The 27827-nt window shown below is 43.8% G+C and overlaps 2 protein-coding genes and 1 long non-coding RNA gene across 6 annotated transcripts in view; 1 reads left to right on the forward strand and 2 right to left on the reverse strand.

The window, feature by feature from the left end:
* The window catches only part of stk24a (serine/threonine kinase 24a (STE20 homolog, yeast)), a 33776-nt gene extending 26256 nt beyond the window's left edge, over window positions 1-7520 (forward strand). For all 4 annotated transcript variants that reach the window (XM_076985548.1, XM_076985550.1, XM_076985549.1 and 1 more), the window contains exons 9-12: window positions 177-324; window positions 3795-3863; window positions 4268-4404; window positions 4559-7520. In XM_076985548.1, the coding sequence (XP_076841663.1) occupies window positions 177-324; window positions 3795-3863; window positions 4268-4404; window positions 4559-4589 (385 nt within the window). In that variant the 3' untranslated portion in view covers window positions 4590-7520. The remainder of the gene's footprint in view (window positions 1-176; window positions 325-3794; window positions 3864-4267; window positions 4405-4558) is intronic.
* An 877-nt stretch (window positions 7521-8397) lies between these two features.
* Window positions 8398-19585, reverse strand: ino80da (INO80 complex subunit Da). The gene is given in 11 exon segments (XM_076985545.1): window positions 8398-11907; window positions 11909-12228; window positions 12324-12481; window positions 12637-12851; window positions 13350-13483; window positions 13764-13867; window positions 14153-14377; window positions 14589-14694; window positions 15309-16102; window positions 16438-16684; window positions 19061-19585. Coding segments are annotated over 10 exon segments (2925 nt in total). The 5' UTR covers window positions 16656-16684; window positions 19061-19585; the 3' UTR covers window positions 8398-11256.
* Window positions 19586-20561: 976 nt separating this feature from the next.
* On the reverse strand, window positions 20562-22050 carry LOC143485844 (uncharacterized). The gene is made up of 4 exons (XR_013123056.1): window positions 21896-22050; window positions 21560-21636; window positions 21259-21379; window positions 20562-21072 (listed from the first exon to the last, which is right to left on the reverse strand). It is a non-coding gene; the product is annotated as an uncharacterized LOC143485844 (long non-coding RNA).
* Window positions 22051-27827: the final 5777 nt, after the last annotated feature.

Consider the following 27827-nt stretch of genomic DNA (forward strand, 5'->3'; position numbering starts at 1 on the left):
ATGACCAGACAAGGCATAATGACCAGGTTGATTATGAATAAAACACTTCAAGCCAGAATTACTATTGATTTATTTTAGAAAATTGGCAACACTCTTATGTCTTTGACAGTGCACTTTTCGTGTGTGTGTGTGTGTGTGTGTGCGTGTGTGTGTGTGCGTGCGCATTATTTGCGTAGAGAGCCGGACGGACAGGCAACAGGAGGGAGTGACTCAGGAGGGAGTGACTCAGGAAACGACAAATGGATCTTTAACACCATCAAAGAGAAGGACCCCAAAAAAATCCAGAACGGAGTGGCTCAGCACGCTGAGCTGGAGTGTGACCAGGTGAGGAAGCACACGTCTGTGTTGCACACACACTCCTCACCACCTTCACCGGGCATTCACAACACATTCACCCTTACACATCCATGACTCATGTTAGCCTTATGTGTTTATCTTCACTAACGCTCTGCAAATACAGCTTGCCAATACAGGAAGCATCTTTGTGATTACAGGAAGTCTGTGTAAGACTGATTATCACGATTTGTCCTGTTTCCATCACACTTTCATCATCGCACATTTGGATTTGGCCTGCTGAGAAATGAGGCTCCTCAACGCCTGTCATGATGGGGCAGGACTATGGGCTAACTGTCAGCGCCCCACACACACACACACACAGAGGCGGTCTTTGCATAGAGGCGTTGCTAGGCAATTGCCTTGGGCCCCTCCCACAGTAGGGCCCCCTTGTCTAGCTAAAGCCAGGTTCACACTACACGACTTTTCAGTCGTCAGGTTTTTGTGCCGTTCGCACTACACGACTGGTTGTGCTGTAATCGCGAGTCTTTCAGTTGTTTTGGCTTTCACACTACATGACTGATCGGCGACGCGGGCTCATTAAACGACTGGGGAATCGCCGACTCATCTGGCTGCCGTCCAAAAACACGAGAACACGAAAACGAAACTCTCACGAGAACCAGCAACACCACGTAGAAGAAAAAACAATGTACATGTACTCAACATTTTCGTTATTATTATTATTATTTTTTTTTACCGTTTAACTACTCCATAGTCCCAAATTGCCAGAATTATTTCATCTCTCCGTTGCAGTGAACATATATATAGTCAATCGCACTATTTCTCCAGTGCTGTCACAATAACTTAAACACAGTGTTGTAGTAAAGTTGTATGAAGCTAGATGCTGCTGTTGACTCACAGTCGCCGACTAGGCTTGATATTAAACATGCTAGATCTCTACGACGGCTCGGCGAGCGTCTTTCAGCAGTTCACACTACACGACTAGGCCTGTGTTGAAAAAATCGATTTTCCGATTCAGAATCGATTCGCATATGATGATCTGATTATCGGTTCGTACGTCCAAATATCGATTTTTTAGTGAACTTTTACCCCCGCCTCAATTCACGCAGGCGTGCTCGGTCTAACTAACTGTAAAACGACCTGGCGTCGGACAGTGCCGGTAACGACGAAAGTCAAATCGGCAATCTAAAAACAGAAGGACAGTTTATCCAGTGTCAGTGACTATTTACAGTTAGTCCGTGTCACTGACAGTTTACCCAGTGTTTTTACAGTTTTAAAAAAGTTTAAAATGTTCTTGTAACGTTGGGCGCAAGGCGATGGACGAGACAGAATCCTTGCACTTTCCAAATGTTACGTTTCTTACATTTACCGAAGCGCAGATAAAACACGTTTACATAGAACATGTGTGACTCAAACAACGACGAGCACAGGACGCTGCTCGAGCGCAAATTAAATACACAAACCACATCAACCCCACGTGATTACAAGACGAGCCACAGGTGAGGACTATCACAAGACGCACCCGCACCCACTGAGATACACCGACGTAGACGATTAGACGCAGACGACGTTAACACGCCCAAAACGGAGGGGTCGGGGACCGTAACGTGGGAGTTCTGTTCTTATATTCTCACTTTAAAGAAAAATACACGTTTACATTTTATACTTTCAGTTTATTAAGTGTGAGCACTTTTAAAATAAAAATGCATTTGGTTGCAACAGCTTTTGGGTGAATTCTTAATTATTTCAATCATAATAATAATGCACTGGTTAGTGTCCCAGTAGGAGCCCACTGTTGCAGATATAGACACCTCAAAGATGTCCTCTGTTTATTGTCCTGGATTACCTTTCTTGAAGGTAAATTTATGATGACCCTTTTCACCAGTCTTCCAGCCATCAGTAACTACCAACTACCAGTAACTATTTGCTGATTAATATCGATATAATACTAGTTTTAACATGTTGCTTCTGTACACAGTCAGGAAACAGCTCAAATACATTTTTAATAACACTAAACCCCGAATTGGATCAAATCGGATCGAATCGATTAAATCGGATTAAATCGAAAAAAATCGATTCTTAATCTTCAGAATCGGAATCGGATCGGTTCTTGGAATTTGAATCAATACCCAGCCCTATACACGCCGAGTGATCGCCGATTTGCCCCCGACCACAGTTTCTGTCGGCGATCTACAAAAACAGTCGGCGACTGAAAAACCAGCCTAAAATCGTGTAGTGTGAACCTGAACTTATTTCTTGCATATTAATGTTGATGGGCCCCCTAGCTAAATTCGCCTTGAGCCCCCAAATTGCTAAGTCCGCCACTGCACACACACACACACACACCCCTGTCCCCGCGTGCCACAGCGAGAGCACGGCCAAAGGAGGTGATGTCATCCTGAAGCCGTGAGGGCTTGGCTGTGTTTTATTTTGTGAATTTGGAGAGGGAGAAACTCCTGGTTCCATTTCCTCTAACGCAAACTGTACAAAGCGAAGAGCATCTGTGTTTCTGAGACTTTGCTGGAGGCAGCAGGTTGTGGGTGCGTGTTGTGGCAGAGGCCAAGAAAAAACTTCCTGATGAAATTAACACTAATATGACCGAAGCTACAAACATTTCTGTAGTATAGTGTATGTTGCCAATTCAGTGTAGGTGTCTGAGTCTCAGCTTCTCCAGTGAGTCAAAGACTGGCAAGCTGTTGCTGCACCCAGTAGAACAGGAGTGGGTGGAGGAACGTGCCTCCATCACCCTTATTTACTAGCATCACCAGGACATTTTCTGCATATTAGCAGCAACATGCAAATAAAACTGAGAGTTATGTTCGTAAACGTGAACATCAAGTGAGTGGTCCATAAACACACTAGGGTTGTGCCGATCGTCATTTATGATCCACCATCGCGATGGATGGTAACCATCGCAATACCACGCCCACTTTTTTGTTTTTCCACAAAAATGCACTGACCTTCTTTAGGTCTCCTTCACCTAAAACTTTAGCAGGGATTCGTCACAGATCTGAGTGCAAGCATGAAGCAGCCAGAGGACAGTGCCAGTTCCTCAGAACACCAGAACACTATGATCAGGGTAACTCAGTCCTGGTAGCGTTTATATACAGGAAGATAACCTATAGCTTGAGTGAAAAAACACGTTAACCTAGATTCAAACGTTGGGAATGTATCTGAGTCCTCAATTAAAGCTGGGAGATAATTCCACAACAGAAGGACTTTATAAGAGAATGGTGTTCCCCCAACAGCAGTCTGACTAACTGAGAACGCAGTAGAACAAGTGGGGTCTGTAGTATTCAGCGAGTTCCCTCAAATACCGTGGTGCCAGACCATGTAGATCTTTATACATCAGTTTTTAATCTTGAGTTTCATGTCATAAACTTTGATAAATTCATGTAGAAATTGTGTGAGTTTGACCACAGGACCTTGTGGTAGCTCAAAGAAATGCTGTGTGAAGCTTTGTCTTTCTGACTAAGACTTTGTTGTGCTCTCCGTCACAGGTGGAGGACAGTCCACAGAGGCCTTTTTCCCAGAGCTTGTCCACCATCATATCTCCAATGTTTGCTGAAGTAAGCACATAATCAAACATTTATGTCCCCTGCAGCTGCTGTTCGACTCTGCAGCTGTAGCTGCTGTGTGGCGAGGCTCGTGTTGGTTAAAGTAATATTGCATTAGGCTGCTGGGAGTGTTCCCCTGTGGGACAGCACTGCTCTGCTACCGCACCATTTCACCAGCACTTTCCACATTGGCTCAGAGCTGCGCATGTAAATAAATAAAGGGTTAAAGGAAGAATCATCCTGTAGTTGATGGGGCCTTCGTACGGGGGCTTTCGTGCGGGGCCCTTCGGCCTCCTCTCATGGGCAGCCTGCAGGAAGTGGGTCAGATGCACAATTTTAGCAACGACCCCATTGGTAGTGCATGCAGTACCGTGAGAGACAGTTGGACCTTCTGTCCCCCTCTGTCCCCCCGTCAGCTGAAGCAGAAAGGAGAGGCGAGCAGCACCAAGCCCGATGCGGTGGACGAGCTGAGGGAGGCCATATTCCTGGCGGAGGAGGCGTGCCCCGGCATCTCGGACTCTATGGTGGCAGAGCTCGTACAGAGACTGCAGAGGTAGGGTAGCCACGCCCCCTTCTCCCCGTACACCGCACAGCTGGAATTTCTGGGCAGGGCAGTTGAAATGTCCTAACCGTGTAGCGTGAATGTGCACCTTTCTCTCTGCGTTTCCCTGAACCTCACCACCACCACCGTCGTTCTGTCTTGACAGATTTGCAGTTCCAAGGACCCTGTCCCATTGACGGCTGCTGGGGCTGCTTGGCCCGCCCCCTTGTGGCCGGGGCCACACCTCCCTCACACTCTCCCTCACAGCCTCTGGCTGCAGCTTCAGCCTATACTCTCTTATAATCTTGGTTTACACAGCAATTGAAAGGTCTTTGGGGGGGGTGGGGCCTGGGTGAGGATGAACAGTCAGGCCCCTCCCCCCCTGCTTTGCAGTGCACCTTAATCAGCTTAGGCTGTGACACAGCAGTGGTTAGTTGCACCAGCAGCATGCAGGTTTTTTTTCCATACTTCATGTCTGACATCAAATTCTTAATGAAAGTATTTCATTCTTAACTAGTGTTCATTGCTAAATTCAAACACATCATGATTTCTTAATAATCTTAGTAAACTTTCCATGTTATTAGCTACATTTGAATCTTTACTTCATTATCACTGACTAGCCAAAAGAAGTAGCTAGTTTACATTTAGCTAGATAACATAATCCATATTGGTAGTTGCAGTCATGCAAGAAGTTGTGGTTATTTTATAACAATAAATGTGTATATATATTGTATTTTTATTTTTTTAGTATTGCTTGTTTTTGCATGGTAGATTTTATTTGCAGATCGAATAATGAGTTTGAGTGGTGGTTTACACCTGCTACATCACTGGTGTAAATTTACACTAGTGTTCTGTAAAGTAAGCATTTGGCTTCAGTAGAGGTTGGATAGCTGGTGCAACCCAGGCAGAGATCCCTTTGCAAATGTGCAGTAATGTGAAGCCAGATGTGTATTCAGCTCCTGGCTGTGTGTGTGCACGCATATCTGCGCAGATCCACGCTCTAGGGTCCAGGCAGCGGTGTTCTCTTCTTATTTGATTTGTTTTATTTTTGTTTGTTTGTTTTAACTCAGGTATCCTGCTCTCGGTGGCTAGTCTTCTGAGAGGCGGTCTGAGCATGCTCAGCTGGGCGGGTAAATGTGTGTGTACATGGGCTCCTTTTCACGAGCAGGTCATGGAGGTACGCTGATGAAAACACTGTGTAAAATGGCCAAATGCTTCTGTAGATACTGTTTATGAAGGTATGGATGTACACTGGCCATCACTAAGATTGCCTTGCCTTTGTTTTAAGTATGTAATTATTTTCAGCATTAACTTGATTATCTATTTGAAAGTTCGTAATGGATTGAACTGAATGCCAACATTAGGCTCATCACTAAACATTCCCACAAACCACTGCGAAGTGTTCACAGTTCCAGTGGTACACTCCAGTCACAGGTGTACACACCAGTCCTCCCATTACAGGCCACACAAATGCATTTGTCTGTTTATCCATGTTTGAGGCTCTGTTCTATACCCAACACGCATTCACATGCATTTAATTTCAGCCCCATAAAAGGGTCATGCTGTATTCTGCTTTTCTTTCCCCTTTCTTTAAATACTGTTAATGCTGTTTTTCCAAGTCACTTCGGTGGAAAACTAGTTTTTAATATACTGTGACCCGTTCATCCTGAGCAAACTCCTCAAGTCTTCCTGGAAACTAGTGGTACCGACAGCTTGAATTGCACTTAGATAACTGCCTTTTTATATGCATCATCCATAAAATATAAGCATGAGGCTTGCAGACAGTTCATATCTTCCCTACATCGATTGCTAATATGAGCAAACGAAATATACACTAAGGCTAGCAGTTTCATGTGCATATCACCTTGGTGCGTTTGATATTAATTCACATTCATTACTCATGTACATTTTAGTAGTGGTGGCAGAAAGGCCACGGCCTCTGTTTATCCCCTGAATGTCTCACGTTAGAGCTGCTTTCTTACGACGACCCCTGTTATGTTTTCACCTGTTAAGTGGTTGCTGACACTTTTGCTTTTTCTCCTCCAGATTTGACGTATTAAGCTTACTGAAAAGAACGTCTAGCATGAGTATCTGAGCCAAGCATCAGTCAATTACGGAGAAATGTATTTTCAGATAGTTTGTGGCCCTGTTGCTAGCAGAGTTCCACCCCAGTCCATCCCATAAGTCCAACTGCCCCGTCCAGAAATATGATCTCAGCAGAGATGGGCAGACTTGGGTATGGGCATAACTGGGAGATCACAAATACGTGTATATAGCAAGTGTTCTAAAGTCCATGTTTTTAAAAGCCTTTTGCCATAAAATCCAGATTTTTTATTTTTATTATTATGCTGAAGGTGTTTGCTTCTTAATACTGTTCAGTGTGAGGAAAATTCATCAACCTTAAAACAGCCTTCGGTCAGTTTGTGGTTGATCAAAAGTACTTGCCACGAAGTTCAAATCTAGAATCGGTATTAACACCAAATCAATATCTTTTGAGTACAGTTCAACTGCAGGTAAAGGCATGTAAAACATGACTGGTTCAATGTTGGCCCTCGATCACATTCTACAAAATGCATGCTTTCTAAATCAAATTCTTGCAACTCCACCCCCCACCCCATTAATTAATTTATTTGGGGGGTGGGGGGACCATTTGTTTTACAATGAGTGACAAGCTGTCTTTTTTTTTTTTTTTTTTTTTTTGCTCCTTCTCCAGATATTCTTTTCTTGAAATGTGCACCTTGTCCGGTTAGCATCTGAATGTGTTGCACAGTAAGCTGGTCTTTACACTTTAATAATAAGTGAAATCACGGTTTGTCATGTTTTGTCATGTTTGTCACTGCGACTGTACTTTCGCAAGTCTGGCAATAAATTAGTCAGGTCATCAGGTTTCTCAGCACAGATATATACTATATGAAACAGAACTGAATATTTTTGTAAGTGTAAAGTACAGTATTATATCACAAATGAAACTGGTGTGCTATCTAATTATGATTTTAAAACACTGTAAATGTTCTGTAACATTGCCAATAGTGTATAGTCTTGTATATAATCCTTGCTTTTGTCATCAAATACCAAGGTACTGAATTCCTTGCAAGCTTTCAAGTGATTTAAGAAAAAATAAAAAGATAAAATTACTTGTCCACTGTTTTGAAACTACTGCTAGTTTAATCAATGGGCTATTCATTTTATGTTCATTTATATAAAAAATAGCAACGTCTCTCAACGCACAACACGTCAAACCTTGAGGCGAATGGGCTACAGCAGTAGAAGACCACATCAGGTGCCACTCCTGTTGGCTAAGAACATGAAACAGGCTACAATTCCCACAGGCTCGCCAAAATTGGACAAGATTGGAAAAATGTTGCCTGGTCTGATGAGTCTCTATTTCTGCTGCAACATTCTGATGGTAGGGTCAGAAATTGGCATCTACAACATGAAAGCATGGATCCATCCAGCCTTGTATCAATGGTTTAGGCTGGCGGTGGTGGTGCAATGGTGTGGGGGATAATTTCCTGGCACACTTTAGTACCCATTAGTATGAATGAGCATTGTGTCAACGACAGCCTACCTGAGTATTGTTGCTGACCATGTCCATCAGTATAAGACCACAGTGTACCCATCATCTGATGGCTACTTCCAGCAGGATAACGCGCCATGTCATAAAGCACGAATCATCTCAGACTGGTTTATTGAACACAACAATGAGTTCACTGTACTTGAATGGCCTCCAGTCACCAGATCTCAATCCAATAGAGCACCTTTGGGATGTGGTGGAACAGGAGATTCACATCATGGATGTGACTCTCAGGAATCTATGCCACGAAGGATTAAGGCAGTTCTGTATGCAAAAGGGGGTCCAACCCCCCTTTTCAGCAATATTTGCTTAAGATTTTGCTCCAAAGTAAGACAACCAAAATTTTTGTAATTTGGCCAAAATATGCAAATTATCTTAACAGAATATAAAAAATATTAACTTTAGTCGTCGGTTTAACATACAACAAAAAATTACACACAGCAAGTTTTATTCATACATCCAAAAACAGATCAAATTTTGTCACACTATATACAGATATTACATACAATGTTTATACACATATTACATAATTTGTACAAGAAAAATATACATAAAAATGTAAACCTTTGTATACAAAAAATACCTTAGACAAATTAAGCAAGGACCAATAACAAAAGGTGACTATATTATTATTAGCTCATCCTATCATTTAAAAACAGTTATACAGTACATTCAATGAGAATAGGAATTTGTCAGCTATCTTTCAGATTTCAAGCAGTTTCAAGTGCCAACCGAGCCCTGAAGATGGTACGCTTTAGAGGGTTTTGCTGGGCAGTCAATCTCCCATGTTTTATGTGAAACACAGTGGGATCACATTCTTTGCAAGTAAAACCCATTAAAACCTGGAGTTAGGGGGACGTGGTATGGTAGAAAGTACTGAAAAGCTCAGAGCAATCCTTGCAAGTAGAATTTCTTTCAATCATAACTCATCAGGTATAAAATTGTCTCTCTTTAGTCTTTCAGCAGCCAGAGCTTGTTTTGGGGCCTCGGTTTACAAGAACAAACCATCCATTCCAAGATGAAAATCACTGATGCTACACAACTGCAAGTTCTCCTATATGATAAACAGACTATAATTACAAACCAAAAGTATGTATGCTTCAGTTTGATTTGGGAGGGGAAAGTGTGTCCCAGTAAGCCTACTGGTGCATTCGTATTAATCTCTCTTTGGAAACAAGCTTTGATGGGCAACAGTTATTTCATTATAAGGGTTTTGTGTTCATGTTCATGCAAACACAATCTCTTAGCCATAACTTTTAGCCATAACTACTAGCAGGATTTTAATAGCTATCAAAAATACTGTCCAACATGATCACAGTCGTTTTGTCCAAATAAACAACAAAAATACACCAACAATAATCATTAAACATGAAACATTGACCACTAGAATTTTGATAGCCATTAAAAGTAGTGACAGGTACACCACAAAACTAAAACTCCACTTGGTATCCTGCAAATGACATTTTTTTTACCCTCAGTCAGTCCACGGCCACCCAGTTATCTTATCAATAACTTATTAAGTAAAACCCAATTGTTACTTCCGAATCCAACCGCTACTCTATAAATATATTTTACACGACAATATGTGATAATCAGTCTGTGTCTAAAATCTACCAAAACCCATGTTTAACTGTCATAGCTAAAGAGGAATTTGAGCCGGGATTAAGTGGGGAGATCACCCCCCTGTGCTGCCTTCTCTGGGAGCGTGCGGAGCGATCGGGGAGGGGGGGGGGGGGGGGGGGGGGGGGATTGGTGCACACAGCGGCCGGCCTCCTGCACACTGCTGAGTTTAAACCTGGTTCGCATTACTGTGGAAGCCTGATGAGGAGAAGTCACAGTCCTGCACTGTGATTCCAAAGCAAAACAACAAAACACTTGCACCGTGGGTCCCAGCACAGCAGAGATGGCACAACTTAGGGTGACGTCACATTCATCCAGACATTCCTCACGACGAGCCACAGAGTAAAGAGCCGCTCTGCTCTTGGTTTTAGAGAAACTTCACTAGGCCATTATAGTCTACACCCAGTAAGCACCATAAAGAGAAACTGACATTTCGAATCAATATATTTGGTGAAGACTCACTCTCAAAAAAAAAAAGCATATACGTATATATTCCTTCTGGTCATAGGTGTAAAACCTATAGAATATTTTCTGTAGGAGTTTAGTAATGGTGTATTTAATGAGTATAAAACAGCCTAGATCCGGCTCTGCTATTAACCAGAAAAGAGTTCAGCCTTTATTCAATTACTCTGAAACAGAAATGTTTTTTCCTCTTCAAAGACCCAGAGCTCCAGTACACTTGGGCTGTCTAGGTGCTATGAGGTACACAACTCAGACTGACACAAAGTTCAATACTGGGATGAGAATACGCTAATGTGCTTTATTGCTTGAGTAACCAGGTTTTACGTTCAGGTGTCTGTGAGGTCTCTGAACAGGAACGTGTGCGGCCCAGGCTAAGTTCTCTGAGTAAGCTTCATCTGAGTGTCTGCATAAAAGGGTAAATATGTACAGTGCAATATAAAAAGAATCTTCTGAATAAAAGTCATTTAGCCGATTAGCTCCATACTGGATAGCCCCGCTGTGATCGGATTTATACACGGAGGTGTGCGGTCGTAAGGTCCGCGGACACACCAAGACTCCTACTGCTGTCTGCTTTCACTGAATGAAGACCTGCCTGAGAGGCAAGGGGCGGGACGGGGGAGGGGCTGTAAAGGAAAGGGGTCAAAGCGCTTGTGTAGGTGAGGCAGTCACGTGGCGAGAGCCGTTTCTCAATTAAAGTGGAGCTACTGATGGAGACACTGAACTCATCAAAAGGACGACATCACTGTCGCCTTCGATCCAGAGAGCATTTCCGAGCCGTCTACACCCTCCTCTCTCTGGAACGATCCTGCACTGTGAACCCAACAAGCACGGGTCGGCCAGCTGAACAAAGCCTCTACTCTCTTCTGCATGAATGAGCGACGGCAAGAATAATTTAATGTCCAAATTATGCATATTTGCTAAATACATGAAATACATGATCTTTCCCAGATGTGTTGGTATGTTCTACCAATATCAATATTTAATACTATAGTCTGAGCAAGTCATCAGACAACAACAATTCCAATTAATTTGTAACAGCGATAAAAGGCCAGTAAAAGTCTTGAAAGTTGAAAGGCGGGAAGAGTGATCAGGCAGTGACAGCGGAGTGGTGTGTGAGCAGCGGTGGATCACCACTCTAGATCAGACCAGCGTTCTGAGTGAACCCTGAATAAGGCTTTGCTGTTGGGCTGGGTGCAGGTCTTTCCCTCTCACTTGCTCTGCTGGAAGGGAGGAGTTGTGCTATTGGCACTTGCAGCGGTGGCACTAGCAATAGTGAATCCAGTAGGGGGCGCTGTGGAACTGTGGCTTGGCTGGAGGTCCTTGGGGATTCCGCTGTGCGAGGCCAGCTGGTGGCCGAAGGCCGCGCTGAACTGTGGCAGCTGCAGCTTGGGCTGGGCGGGGGTGAGGAGGTCTCTCGGGGGGCCGGAGGGGGACGCGGAGGGGGCGGGCGGGGACGTGAGGCCCGTGAGGCCCGGCTGCGGCACCGCGGACAGTGCGGCCGTGGGCCGCAGCGCGGCCGGGTGCGTGCTGGAGGGTGGGGTGGAGAGGGAGGTGGAGAGCAGGTGAGCGTCGGGGGTCAGGAGGTTGCCGAACTGTGCCGGGTCGGCGAGCGAGAGCGGCAGGGCGCTCCAGGCGGTGCGGGGCGCGCCTGGTAACCCGCTCAGAGGCACCTCCAGCATGAGGGGGGGCTCGGCGTGGTAGGAGCCGGGGTGAGGGGAGGAGATGTGGTCACTGTAGGGTGATGGCACGTGCTCACTGCCATAAGGAGGAGAGGGCAGCGGGGGTTCTGCTTTAGACAGGGCGGCACGGGGGAAGCCCCGCTCCGACAACGCACCGCTCGGGCCTGAAGGGGGCGCCGGGGCCGTGACTGGGGGGGGGGCGGGGAGACGGGGAGGGAGGGAAGTGATCGTCTGCGGAGGGGTGAAGGAGATTGTCCTCCAGCTCCAGACTGGGGAAGCTGTCGGATGCTATTCGGCCGTTCAGCAGGTCCCCCATCCCTGCCGCAGAGACGCCCGACCCAGAGAACACACTCATGCTGCGATGGTCGACCCCGTCGGCCTGGGTCAGATCACCCATGGAGGTCAAACCAACTAGCGAGTCTGGATACGAGCCCATCGCTTGCAGCGCACGTACCAGCTCCTCGGCCTCCTCTGTCGTAGGTAACAATTCCCCATTCTTGCCTAAATGTGCAGAAAAAGTACCCCCCACACCCAATTACACACATAAAGGTGCAGATACACACTTAAAAACGTAGTGCGTGTGTGCGTGTCTTTACCCTCAAAGAGGTCAAAGTCCTGCAGGTCGTCCGGTAGTCTGGGCAGCACGTCTGAAAAGTCTTCCTGATTTAACTCCAAATCGTTTGGAATGTCTGCTATGTCGTTGGTGATGTCATCAGGGAGTTCATCTGCGCTGAGGTCCGGCGTTGACGGACTCCTGAGGAAACGAGAAAGTCCACGAGAGATAAGACTGCGATCCAAGGTAGCCCGCCAAAAAAACCCGTCTGGAGATTCACACGCCCTGGAAACGAGCCACGAGCAGAAACATATCACGCAGCAGACAGGGTGTGTGTGTGTGTGTGTGTGAGTTACCTGATGCTGGCGTGGTGGGTGGGCAGTGCCAGCGTGGGGGGCATGGGCAGGTTGCCCTGCGGCAGGGCGGGAGGGATGGGCTTCTGGGGGCGCCGAGGCCCTCTCCTCCGTTTCTTCTTGTGTTTCTTGGTCAGCGCAGGGGGTTTGGTCTTCTTCCGCGGCCGCCGCTGCTGCTGTTGCACACGCCTGTTGCCGTCCCCGCGCAGGAAATTGTCCTGCGAACACGCGAGGGGACGGGGACGCACATGCATGGACACGCAGTTGAAGCGTCAAACGACAAACCCGGACGATGGATTAAGTTTAAAACTGAAACCCGAGACGGAATACGATGATGATGTGACATTTACTGGCATGTCACGGCACGGCAAAGGTGACTTTCACCCTCTGAACAAGAATTGACTGCTAGGTAATAAAATGCTTGCTGTAACGTTACGTTACACCGAGTCACTGTAACAATTATTTCTTGTTTATGTCATACAAATAAGCAGAGAAATTCCAAAGTTTCATTCCATAGCACATTTTTGTCATACAAGTTGAACAGGAGATATTTTTTGTGTGTTCCAAGCTCAAGAAGAAATTGTTGTATGTAATCCTTTAGTAACATAAAATACTCAATAAGAATAATGAATAAGAACAGTAACTTCAGAGGGTTAAACTCTTAGGAGCTATTTAACACACCCCGCCCCCATTTAAACCACAAATGCTGAAATCACCATTTTCTTGGCATGCTCGTCACAGAGAGGCGTTTGGTGGGTGATGTCGAAGACAGGGACAGAGCACTGCTGTCCGTCAGCGAATCGCGCCGTGCAGCTTGAGAAGAGCTGCTGTGAGCGGTTCTGCAGGATATCTGCCGTGACACGATGTCAAGGAGAAACACACACACACACACACACACACACCACCCATCTCCAGGAACACAATGAGGCAGAAGTGAGCCTGACGAATCAGGAGAGGCACGAGACCTCCAGACAGGCCCTGTGTAAGAGACACGTGCCACTGTTTCTGAGAAGCGGCACGACTTTCCAACAGTTAAGACTGGCGGATGTGGTGAGGAATCCTGCGTGGTACCAGTGTTGTCTGAGAGAGGAGGGGAGTGAGCGTGTGGGTGCGCGGGCAGGTCAGGATACGTTGGAAGCAGTGGCGTGTGAAAGGCAGAGCTGGATTCCCACACAGCTGACCCTTGGTACTTCCTGTACAAAGCACTTTTTCCACTTCCTGGTGCACCGCAGGCCTACAAGAGAACACATGACACTTCTGTTTACACGCACGCCCGACCAGTCTGTTATTACTCATTCTTAACACAGAGAAAAAGATTTACTGTAAATCTACCAACATCGCCAGTCTTGAAACTGCCATTAAGACTTTTAAACTGCCGAGCTGTTGCCGCAACAGTAATGTCACAACATTCACGCATCATGCGGGTCTCTGTCAAGTCCCACCAGCCAGAGTTCGGTCTGGTTGGTCACACACACACACACACACACACACACACACACACACACACACACACACACACCTGCTGGGGGGGTGGGAGTTTTTGCTGAGCTGCTGGATGAGCTGGCCGGTACAGTGGGGCTCCCTGCTAGCGGCGTGGAGCAGGGCTTTCCTGAAGGCGTAGCGGTATCTCCTGTGGCGTACGGCCGCCCTCTCCTGCCGACACAACTGCTTGTAGCGCTCTCGCAGGTACGTGCAGAGGCGGGCGAGACGAGACCGCCGCGGGACCGCCCCGTCCGCAAGGGAGCTGGAGACAAGGAGGCAGGACGACTGAGAGATCGGGCAATGTGCACAGAGGAGGACACCATGGCGGACACCATTTTCATCAATACCAGCTAAAGGGCAAGACGGTGGCTTCACCGGAGAGGGACACACGTTGTTAGGTCTTTTGAGCATTCGGTTGGCTACAAACGTCAACATGTTACATGAGTTTTGATACTTGCAAACAAATTCCTTACTAGTGGTGCGGACTTGATTCCCCTGGTCTCCAGACCTGAGGCAATGAAAGAATTCTCTCTTCTGCATCTTCGTCCTCATCAGCACTGTCTTCAGACCAGTCCAACCCTGCACAGACGGTTACAGAAGCGAATACAGCTTCATTACACTGTTCTCGGACCAGTTTCATGCAGGATTCATGTATGTGTGTATTTGAATTAAGAGTTCAGTTTGTGCTGTACAATAAAATATCTCAAATCAGTTCGTTTCAGTTAGTTATTTGTGTAACATCTCCTCCTCTCAGACCAAATGTTCTGTTCATCCTTTCCAAGACCATGCATCATGGTAGGTTACAACATCACCAAGAAAACTTGTGAAATCTCCATAAGTTGCGACATCATTTTGGAAACGCAGCAGTCACATTACAGTTTCTGCCCAAATGTTAAAAACAGCATGGACCGATGAGGCAATTTCTGACTCCATCACATTGGAAGCCTCCACTGAAGTGTGCTATAGTCAAATCTTTTAGTGGCTGGTTAGCATGAAGCGCTCTATTCCATCCATCGTTAGCACCTTTGGCTTTTTTGGGTGAAGTATTCCTTCAACACCAGGAGCTCTTTATGGATGTGTTAAGATGCTAGATATGCAAGTTATATAGGCTGATGACAGTTTTATGTCTGAGAGGTGGGGAGAACTTGTATCTTATGTATGCGTGTGTATGAAATGTAAGAGCAGAGAAATACCGAGGTGAGGGAACAGGTCTCCGTGCTCTTTATGTCTCTGGGCGCAGAGCTGCACCAAATGTTGAAGCCTCAGCAGGCAGGCAGGGGGTGCTGTGAAGGCAGTGGGTCGCATAGCCACTGGGCGGCGCTGTGGGCAGTCCTGGGCAGCGGACGGGTGGCTGGGGGCGTTGATGAGGGCATTCCGGCCGAGAGGCTGGCTCTGCTGGCCTGCGGAGGGGGGCGCGGTGGTCATCAGAGAGGCTCCAGCCTGAGGTGGGGCTGACTTGCATAGCAGACCCTGCTGTGCCCCCTGCTGGACGTAGGGAGACAGAACAGTGTGCTGGGGCGTTGGGAGGAGCCCTGAAGGTGGGGGCGGAGGAGGAGGAGGAGGCGGTGGCGGTGCTGGTGGTTGGAGGTGTGGGGAGGAGGGCAGCGCGCAGGCTGCCGTGACCTGCGTAAGGTGCTCGGAGGTGGGCGGAGGAAGTCCCACGTCATGGGGCGGCACCGGCTGAGTGGGCGTGGCCCGCCCGGGAGGTTTCCGCCTGACCACGGAGTTCTTCTGCACGATGCTCTCGCCCATATCTGCGTCCTCCTCGTAGAAGGCAAAGGGGTCGAGCAGCTCGGCGTCGGGCAGGGTGAGGGGAGGCAGGTGGGTGTAGGGGGGTGACGGAGGCAGGCCATCCAGCCCGTTGGAGGCTTTAAGAGCCAGAGGCGGCACGGTGATGTTCAGTGCTACGGACTCCAGCGCGTCGTGCTTCTTCTTGCGCTCTTTCTTGGGGATGAATCCCAGTACTTGCAGGTGGCTGTTACAGTATCTACACGATTTAACAGAAAAGGCCAAGAGCTGTCAAAATAAGGAAGGAATGGAGCCAAACGCAATGGTGCCAATGATGTCCTGTACATCAGTGCCATATCACTTCACAGACTGTGCTTCACATCCTGCCAATATATCAAACCTCTGCATTTTTTATAGACTGGCATTAATCTAATTGTTAATGGCTTAATTTTTAGAACACAATTTGTAGAAGAAAGACCGCTGCTTGTACAACAATGAGCTGCAATGAACTCGCAGCACATCAACTCAAGGCTGGAGTTGTGGAGGTTCACCAGGTCTAGGCCAGCGTGTGTGGGGTAAACAGCGGCCACTCACCTGCGGTCCTCAGCTTTGGGGATGGGGTTGGTGCAGCGCTGGCTGTTGTACTTGGCCACATATTCACATTGTTTGAAGGGAGCGGTCTTGTCCTCTAAGACGTGCCGTATGCAGAAGGCGTAACCATTGAGTCTACGCTGCTTGCACAGCTTGGGGCTATACGAGCACAAGGGCTTATTGTCCACCTCCGAGAAGTGTATGTGTTTCCCCTCATACATCACGTGACTCTGGTCCTTGAGAACATCAGCTGACGAGAAGAAGGCAGAAAAAGACTCAACAAATGTAACGGGCTCACCATCGCAGTAGAGCTCACATTCCGGTATGAATGTGTGAAGGTATGAATGTATAGAGATAGCAGACATGCACACAAGGCAGAAAATTAAAACATGAAGAACAGAGATAGACATGCACAGAAGGTATGGGACTAAAACATAGTGAAGACATTTAGCTGATGCTTGTATCCAAACAATTTATAATTATTGAGGGTTATGGGCCTTGCTCAGGGGCCCAAAAGAGGCAACTTGGCAGTGGTGGGGACTGAACTGTCATCCTTCTGACTAGCAGTTAAGTACATTACCCATTACAGCCCACATGGTGCCCAATCTTAAGGACTCGCCAGAAAACCTAATCAGTACAGGACACCATAATGTCCTCTCATCATATTAACATTCAGTTTAAAAAATTATTATAGAAAACAAATAATAACATTGGTAAAACACATTGGTATTTAGACTATAGTTTAGTCTATTCATAAGAAAAAATGAACTTTCAGACAGTGGTAGCTCAAATTGTTAAGATAACCAACTTCTAATCGGAAGGTTGCCAGTTCAAGCCTCATCACAAATTTGAATGTTGGGTCGCTGAACAAAGCTCTTAATCTTCAATTACTTAAACCATCTTCAGTCATAACTATAGGTCAGTTAAATAATTTAGCATTAGCTAAATGACAAAATGTAAAACATTTGTCATTTGAAAACTAGACTGAAGACTCCCTGTGCCTGTTACTTTCGATTATAAATACCATGTTAATGTTTGAACAAAATAAAGTTTAGAAAAAAAGTCAGTGTTCATTTTCACACGGTTTCTGAAAACCTTTGGTCTGAAATAAAAATAGCTTATAGGTTAAAATTAAATAGGACAGAAACTTTACAAACAACATCAACATTTAATAGCAGAGCTGTCAAACTTGATAATTCCGACAAATTAACATACACAAAGAAAAAAATGCATGTAATTCAGACTTTGCTGGTTAAATGAACGATATGCAACTCTGAACTTAACACTGTATGCGTGATATACACCCACACAGATCCCTGTTGCCTCCAATGAACTCTGAAGAGCAAAATAATCACCACTTCGTATTTCTAGTATAGGTGGAAATCACACAACTACACCGAGGTGACTGACGAAAGGATCCCTTGGCTCAGGGTTAATGTTACCCAACTACTGTTACCCACACACACACCGAAGCACCAACGTATGGGAGTCTGTATGCAGTTGTGTAGGCAGTCAGCTATACAGCCCACAACAGCACACCTCGTCAATTATTTAACTTACTAATGACTTAGCTAAACAGTGTAGTTGACAAAACCACTATAGCATTGCCTCATCATTCGGTTTTAAAATCTAATTTAAAAAGATTCCGGTGCTTGGTAGCTATCCATCCATCTAGCTAAGAACAACCAGGACATTTTTTAAGTAGGTTGCTAACCTTAAGACAGAGAACGGCTCAAGTTCAATTTGGCTAGCTGGCTAACTAGCTAGCTTCCGTGTCAACATTAGCATTGTCGCTAAAAGTGCCAATCAACGTTAAACACGGCGTTCACGTAGCTAGCGCACTAGCTAACCAACCAACACAAACCGCTTACAAATAACATTAAACCGAGTTAAGTAACCCAAGCTAGCCAGCAATTAACCCAACTGTCAATAACACACTGAAGTGACCTCTTCAGTTATGTATAGGTCCAGTTTTATTTCGCCTCAGGAAACTCTTTACGAGAACGTATATAGCTGAAGGACGGCGCGAGTAACAGCGTTAGCTAGCTACCAGGTTAGCCGATGTGTTTAACTATACAGCCCGTTAGCATGTAGTGCTAAAAACAAAGTCGCGGTATCCAGGAAACGGGACATATAAACACAGTTCTGGTTTATTTCCTAACTCCTAAACGGTATATCCAAACATACGTTTACATATGAATTCATAGATACACACGCTGCTTACAAAATTATATAATGTGTTCATTAATTGCAGTTATTATCATTCTAAACAAAGACGAAAGAAGGCGTATAGGCCTCTATACAGGCCGACAAAGTGGCAGTTACATAGCTTGCATGCTAGCTGCTTACAAAACTATTATACTACTACATTCATTTAACATATGCCTTAAAATAAAACACAAGGAAAACATTTTAGGGGTGTTGGGAATATGAATTAAGAGTTTATCAAAGAGGCACTTTATTATGTTAAGCATATAACGCTGGAGTACGGAAAAGGAAGATATCAAAAGCGGCCTTCAAAACCTTTACCATCCTCAGCCCTCGAGTAGCACATGCGCCGCATTAGAGGTCTCAAAACCGGCCGTGTCATTAACCGATAGCCCGGCTGCAGGATAGTTGCGCTTACCTTCAATTAGTACAGGCTCTACGGGGTGTTCACTCCGGATAGACTGGAAATGCCCAATATAATCAGCTGGACCAGTTATGCATCGGTACTCGAAATTCTACGGAAAATACTCCTTTTTGAAGTCGTACGCCATTAACTTTAAAGCAATGAGGCATTTAAATGTATTTTATCCTCGGCTAACATTGGAAGTACGGGCTGCTGAATTTTTTTTAGTTCAGTCCTCGATAGACTCCTCACAGCACCACTATCGGCACTGCGGGGACATGACAACAACCCACAGCTCGACAACAACCTCTTCTACCATATTGGAAGTTGAACTAGGTATTAACTACAGGCGAAATAATGAACCATCGTGCACATCCATTTCACTGAATTGGCACTGTTTTGTGGGGCAGATAATGTCCCGAGATGTCCAGCTGGTGCAAAGGTTGAGCGTTGTCTGTACAACATTTTTGTAAGCATGATTACACGATCTCTGATGTCTAGCTAACTTCTTGTCTCTATTACTGCATGACAGAATACCTCCGCTCTTTCATACTGACCACTCGCTGCCAGAGCATGAATAGGTCTAGTGAAAAGGGAGGTACTCTCTTTAGATTTAACTTTCCATATTACACTATTAAAATAATTATCTCTGTTCAGTAGCATGAAATGTACATTGCATATAAAAATGACAAATGTATGATTACTAATTACAACATTACAAAAAAAACAACTACATTAATATAGGAAAGTATTTAAAACAATAGTAATGGTCTAAAGTACCATTCTATGATATTTTAATCATAGATTTAATTATCATAGTTAAGCCTCTTAAAAAATCTCAGCAGTACCCTGTAGGGTATTTGGTTAATTATTTCAGCATTTGCCTTCTTGCTGTGGTTCAGTTTAGAATTTGCAAGATTTGCTATGCGTATATATATTACATTCACACATTGTCAATTTGTATTTATTTTCCATCATGTCTTTAGATAAAACTCATAGTTGTTGATTATAGCATACTGGGGTTGCTGTAATTTTTGTTCACATGATTTTAGTTACATTTTTATCACATTAAATTATTTTTTACATTTTCAATATATTGTGTTATTTTGTTATTACAAAGTGTCTACAAAAATGAGTTTTTCCTGGTGTCTACAGAAGTTCACAGTTCATGATAAATCACAGTTCACAGCAAAACTACTTATTTCACAGTGTATATATCTCTGCCAATTTAAAAATACTGACAAGCAATTTAGGTTGTTAAGGTTGTGTCACAGCGGTGCTTACGGTGCTAGTGTAAAGCGCAGGTGTTTATGGTCAGCAAGTCACTGCTAATTAGCCTTTTAGAAATAATTAGCTGCCTCCGCATCATCATAGCACACCAGGTTGAATGCCACCTGGGCCTCATCCTGTGTGTCATAGGGCAGAGTGACCCCAGTCAGCTTATGCCACCTAGTAACACACTAATGTGAGGAAGTTCAGTTTTGAGTAACACCAAAAACAACCTGAGCTTCATTAGTGCATACGGTCAAGGAAAATGCGAAGCCGCTCAAATATTTTCCAAGTGAATTTAATGGAACACTAAATGAATGATGTTAAGTTACATTCATATTTGTTTTTACACTTGGTTGTATGGGATATATCTGTTTTTTCTTTGTGTCCTATATGTGTTTCCAACATTTTGATTAGTACTTGAGCAGGAAATCCTCTTATGCCATAATAATAATATATACAAGACAACAACAATCACCAAGCTTTAATCAAACTACTAATGTAAAATTTATATTATAAGCATTATTATTATTATTATTATTATTATTATTATTATTATTGACAAATAATTTGTTTGTATTTGTGTGAGAGACTGCCTGACCCTTGTGGATAATTAAACAGTTCCTGGGAAGCTGTGATGCAGTCAATGTCAACCCCAAGCAGGAAGAGCACTCCTTGGGTGGGGGTCTTCCTCCTGTCATCCATCTCTGGCTTATCCCTCAGATTCAAGACTACTGCATGGCTTGCTCTTTTAAAATCTGTATTTCAGGGAAATTCAGGTTAAACAATGACTTAGAAACAAAAAATTCAATTTATCAGACAAATAATTTACAATGTGAATTCAATGTAATTGCTGCATCTACTGTACATGATCGAAATTTTATAAACAAGCATCAATATATTACAGGTCATACTGTCCTACACCTGAGAAGAACATTAAATACCTCTTCAGTTGTCCCAAATGCTACTGCTGACACGAGCATTATGAACAATGGCAGTCAGAACAGCATGTGCGGCACTGCCTAGTACCACCACCACCACAGGGCTCTTTGTCTGGGACAGGACCTGGGAGAAACCAGGCAGGACAAAGAACATCTCGTAAATCAAGAGTACGGAGCTAACTGTTTAACACAATTTCTTTACACAGCTTGTTTAATACACATTGACACAAACATATTGAAGAATATCATTCTACCATGTACACATTCACTTGGGTTTTACTTAGTTTATGTAATTGATACTCACCTGCTGTAATACCCTTTAGTACATGGTTTTGATCTCCCAGGTGGTTGGAGGTACAACATGTGTCCAATGAACGCCACCTGTAGGTCATTGGGGAGCCATCTTTAGATAAATCTCAGAAAATCACTAAAATTACCCCTAGAGACAGGCCTAATCTAGGCTCCCAAAGTACTACCTAACAAATTACTGAAAGGAAACTGTTGAACCACAGAGTTCCTGCAATAACATGGAGACTCATTGTTTGATAAATCAGATAAGTCTTAATATAAGGATACTGAACAGCACCTCTAACAGTACAGCAAGAGGAAATAACAACCATTTAGTGTTGGAATGACATACCTTGCTGGTCTGATATCAGTCTCCAGCTCCTGGCAAAATTCACCTCTTCTTAATGTGAGTTTTGAACAGCAGAGCCTTGTAGTGAGAGCTCATGCTGTCTAGTAACAGTAGATCTGCTTCCTCGACACCACTGATGCACGATAAGCAGGCAGCTTAACGTTAGTACCATTGGAATGTTAGTACTCTTGGAAAAGACCACACTGACAGCACTACATCACCCAGAATTCATTTTGCTGTCAGAATCTCACCTCATCATACTTTAGCCTGAGGGGAAATGTCCTCTTTGCATAGGTTTCACTTTTTGGCAGTTCACTTGTCTTTCAGAGCATTTGTGCCTCCTACTATACATTCAACCTCACTGCCCCGGGTAGCTTGTAGTCATCAACACAAGGGTTTTTTGAAGCTACCTATCTCTCTCGGGAACCACCATCGCCACTGTTATGTCTCGGGTCTACGTATGCTCATATGAATATGCATGGAGTTCTATTCAGGTTTAGGTCCAGTGCTGGTTTTCCTCCTCGCCTGTGACCCAGACCCAGTCCGGAGTTCCACTTCGAATCTTTATACTAGCCATCCGACCCTGAACCAAGGATCTGCCTGAAAGAAGGATAAAGAGGATTTGGAAGTGAGAGACACTCGGGAGATTGATTGAGAGACTTGTTGTTACTTGTATTATCTGTGATATTATACTATACTATGCTTTGTTCTTTCTTTGGTACTAGATCTTGTTTTTCCTTTACTTCCCTTCACTTTGAGCTTGTTTGATCCCTGAGAGTTTCAGAACTGTTGTAAACACTGTTGTATTGGGTGTACACTGACAACGAGGGACTGACTGCTGTGTCTGTTGGAACATGGATAAAATGTTTTCCTTTGTGTTTCATTTAGGTAGTAAGTGTAGTCTTGTGTGTTTTCTTTGTTGGAGGCTTAGTCAGTGCCTGCTGTTTTTAGGCGGGTTTTTTGTTTGTCACTCCTGATGTCACTAGTACCAGTATTACACTTTGTATTGTATATGTTTTGTATATTTGTCTGTATAATACACTGGCACATTTTGAACCATGGCCTCCAGGGTTGAGTTTTTCTTCATTTTCTCTTATATTCTTATAGCCATTTATCTCGTGACTCTTGCTACAGCCTTAAAGCTTGAAAGGCCCATAGTCCGCCCTCAAGCAAGAGGCACCTCCAGGGCTGTCCAGGCACATCATTAATCCCCCATTATTCTTACAGTTTGTGCAGTGTGTGTGACATGAACGCTGTGCCTTGATCTGTCAGAATTTTTTTTCAGATTCCAACTCAGAAGATATGCTGCTGGAATACCAATAAAACCCCCAAAACATCCCCAAATTCTCTAAAGGCCTGATATGTTCCTTACCAATTCTTTACAAAGTCCATATGATTATAGAGAGGAGTGCAAAGGAGCTCTTGTGATGATTGTGGAGTTAATCATCTGACATTCAAAGCATCGTGCCCATGGTCTGCGTGCATCAGGTCGAATGTCCCACTAATAAAAACAGGCCATTCACTGGTTTAGTGGTTTATACTGTTCTAAGTGGCTTGCTATAAGATTATTATGAGCCTCATGAAAAAGCATTTCCCTGTGGCATTTTGAAACCAACAAATGAGTAACTCCTTAATCAGTCTGAGTGTATGACATCATGTTATATAGTCTGTTGTCAAGAAATAAGGGAATAGGAGGACTGTTCTCAATTTGAGCACCTAACCACTAATTAATCTTCGAAGGTGTGTTGTCCCAAGACTGGGCCAGCAGGTTATCTCCCATGGGAAAGACAATATGGAGCCATGATTGACTGTCTCTAAGGAGTGGTCTACTAAGCCACACCCCCTCCCTCTGGCTCCTCCTGCTCTAGCATAGCTGGAAATGGCTGTGGAAGTTCATGTGCAAATCTCGCCCAGCATAAGGCAGGGCGCACCCATAAGTACTTGCCTCATTACCTCTGAAAGCTGTGAGAAATCATTACCCAAAATTATAGGTTGGGTAAGGCGAGGACTACCCATACTATGTGTTTTGATACTTGCCCTTGTACAGACTCTGGTATGCAATATGTCTCTAGATCAATGGATGGGTGCAGCCCTATGAGAGGGCACTGAGGCCATGAGAAGACATTGCGTAAGCATGTTCTTTGTGTACCACATGCAACATCCATAGTTATTTTGATTTTGCCACAAAAATCTGACTAGATTTTTTTTAAACAATTGTTTTTTTTACCTACAGAGATACTGTACCACCATGGAGTTGAGTAGAATGTCAAATAATGTTAGTGCATGTCCTGATACAGCACACATTGGCAATGGTAGGTTAATTATCTTCTGGAGTGATCAATCTGTAAAATCATTTCAAGTAATGATTATCAAGTAATGCTTACTTCTGTGTAAATATGATGTAAATATAAAATTAATCAAATCAATATAATAATAAACAAATTTTCATTAGGGTCAATGGAAAGAGGGAATGTATGTTGGCTAGTGTTAGACCCATGTGCCATCATGCCTGTTTGTTTCAACAATGAGACAGAGTCAGTGGGCAAAAATACTTTGTCTGGTAGTCAAAAATCTTTAAAAATGTGGAACTGAAAAATATGTATTCCCACATTTGTAATCAGTTTAAGGCCTCGGTTTTGGCTGACTGGTTTCTTCTTTATTAGCACAAAGGAATGATTTTCTGAAGGATTGCAGGATATTTAATTGTGATTGAATGATTGAAGAAATGCTGCCACAGTGTTCTTCGTACAAACCATGACTCGGTGACATCTTGACTCTGAGGAAAATTTTCATCACTCCTCTTCTAGACTAAATCAATAGATTCCAGAACATCAAAAGACTCCAAAACATCACCACTACATCAACGGAGGAATCAGGGGTCTTCCTGCAAGTTAAAACTCAAACTTACCTTGAGAAGTTTGGAGAAAAAGTAAATAACGCTGTGCCCTGTTTGCCCCAGGCTCGAGGGGTGAAGGAGTTGGGTTTGAAGGTAGGTGGAGGGTTTGGAGGTAGCAGAAGGTAGGTGCCCCATCAGCATGGACGTAGTTTTGATTTCATAAGTGGGGGGGACACAACCTGGGGTGGCGAACTGTTGAGCGGGGGGGGGGGGGGGGGGGGGGGGTTGAATGAAAATTGTTGAGCGCTGTGAACAAAAATTGTTGAGCGGGGGGGGGGGGGGGGGGGAGCTCGGAGCTGCATGATCCTAGTGCTAGATTTGTCGCTATTTGGATATTGTTTTTTTAACCGTTAAAAAGTGGGGGGGACATGACTTCGTCGCTACTTAAATATTTGGTTTTAACTGTAAAAACTGGGGGGGACCAAAACCGGCTTTTGAAAAAGTGGGGGGGACATGTCCCCCCCGTCCCCCCCCAAAACTACGTCCGTGCCCATCAGGGCAGATATCGCATCTCCAGACAACACAGAGGAGCGCTGACTCAGACGAGAGTGGCGAGTGCCAAGCTTTGTTTGTCCTGCCCGCAGGTCTCCAATCTTCTACCCTGACTACCTCAAGTGCAAAACATGTTAAATATCCATATAAAGACTAGTGTTAAAAAGATTTCACCAGCTGTTTCACAGTCATGTGAAAATGGCTTGCCACACTTCCTGAACAAGAAGTAACTAATATCACCAATGACCGCCAGGCCCTGGCTGTCATATTTGTCCAGTTCTAAGATGGAAACAAGAAGTAATGAGATTTCGTTTCATATATTTTTTCTAATAGTTTCATACTATCTACTACTATGGTAGTATTAATCTTTAAACTGATGCTTGGAAACTTCCATTAGAAAACATACATTATCAAACATCTCTTATTATCTTAATAAATATTTTCCTGTAATGGTCCTGCTTAGTTCTGTCACGGTACAGCCCCGCCCCTTCCCTTCAGGCATATTTGTGTGTCGTTTCATGTGTTCATGTCTATGTATGTAGTTCTGTGGATGCAGTTCTGTGTGTTCATTCGTTGTATCGGCTACATGTCTCATTATTGTTATGTGTTGTACTTGTTCCTTGTTTATGTGTAGGTATCTAATCATGTGTTGATGCTGTGCCTGTCGTTCATCATTGTGTAAGTCAGATCCGTGGTGTGTTTGTGTTGTATGTTGCTAAGCACTACCACGCTTACTTGCAAAGATAAATGTCATTTGTGTTAAGGCAATGCCTCGGTTTCGGCATCCTGTTACAATTCAATATGTAATTACACAAAATGAAAAACATTTTTCAAAGACCCAGAGTAAATAACATTACATTACAATTATATTTTCCACATGATAGACATCAGTTTAAATCTTCCTAGATTGCAGATTATTTAGTAGATTATCGTAAATTATTTAAGTATCTGAAAGCTTCACAATGGGTGCACAGGGTGCAGCATGTCTTGATAGTTTTCATGAGAGGGCCTGTGTTCTTCTAAGCTTCTCCTCCATAAACCAACTACCATAACTGTTAATCATGCACTGTTCCAATATAGGAAATCATTAAAGAAATTCTTGATCAATTGTCACATCCAGCTCCGCCCTCCTCCCTTGTCCCGTTTAGTTTCCCCGTTTCCTTGGTTTCCCTTCTGTCTGCCACGCCCCCGTCCTAAGTGTTCCCACCTGTGTCTCGTTTACTTCCCTGGTTGTTGTGTACTTAGTTGCCTTGCTCTCCTGCTCTTCTGTGGTTCCTGTTTATCTTTATGCCTGTTCATATTCTTAGTTTTGTCTCTAGTCGCTATTGTTAGTCTGTTTCCTCCCCTTTGCCCTTCTGCTCTGCTCCGCGTTGTCTAACTCATTGTTTTCTCCCCTTTGCTCTTCTACCTCGCCCCGCGTAGTCTACTTGATTGATTAGTATTGTTGTTAGTTTCCCTATCGTTCACGTTTATCTTTGGTTAGGTTCTCCTGTATCTGGTTATTCGTCCATAGCCTGGTGTTGTCATTTGTGCTCCGCTCTCCCTCTAGTCGTTGCTCCCCTTGTTATGATTCTCCCCTTTACGTTCTTGTAACATGTGTTGTTGTAATGTTCCCAAATGTGTTACCTTTTCCTAGTTGTCTTATAGTTCTACTCCATAGTATTATCCCTTCGTTGTACAGTGTAATTCCTATCTGCATTCTGTGTTTCAATCTAGTGTTTTGTCTTTTTAATAAATATTCATCATGCATTTGCGTCACCCCTGCCTCTGACAAGCGTTACATTGATCTTGGTTTTTGTCTTGTTTGTTGTTAATCTTTTTAGTAAAAAAGTGTATTACATAAGCTTGCTGGCATATTAATATATACTTAAAATATATGCAACTTGGCTACCAAGCTAGCATATATTACATTTAATGGTAGTTTCTTTGTAGTCTTAACATCCTCAGAAGTGGTGGTATATTTCTTATATATTTGTAATGTAATTCAAGCTTATTTGTAACATAATACAAGCGAACCTTACAGTCAGATAGCTATTTGTTGTGAAATGAAATGGTTAATTTCTAGCATTTTCAAGTACTTTAGCCAAAATTCCAGCACCTTTTTAAGTCTGGAAAATGCAACATTAAAATTCAAACATTTTCAAGGATTTCAAGCACAAAGCTTGAAATGGGGTCTGTCTGTTCCAAGCTCCTGTATCCTCTTCAAACGAACACCTGGTGAAGTTTGTTCGTAAGGATAAAACTGAATTTTCCTTCATTTGATAGAAATTCAACTTGAAACTTGTAATGTAAACTTGTCAACTTGAAATGTAAACTGTTCAACAAGTTAAATCATCCCCGTCCAGCGAACACTTATAATTGACATAAATGTATATGTCTAAGGAGCATTTATTCTCTGGATAATTTGATGGGGGTGGGGGCACTGCACCCTACAGACAAGCTGTCACTGTGTAGGACCTGCAGGGTTTATGTATTCAGGCTTTGTCACACTTGTATCCAATGTCCTTCTCACTCCTTCACAGTTGATGTTTGTAAATGAAAAATAAT

The sequence above is a fragment of the Brachyhypopomus gauderio genome, unplaced genomic scaffold, assembly GCF_052324685.1.
Source record: "Brachyhypopomus gauderio isolate BG-103 unplaced genomic scaffold, BGAUD_0.2 sc40, whole genome shotgun sequence".
Taxonomy (NCBI): domain Eukaryota; kingdom Metazoa; phylum Chordata; class Actinopteri; order Gymnotiformes; family Hypopomidae; genus Brachyhypopomus; species Brachyhypopomus gauderio.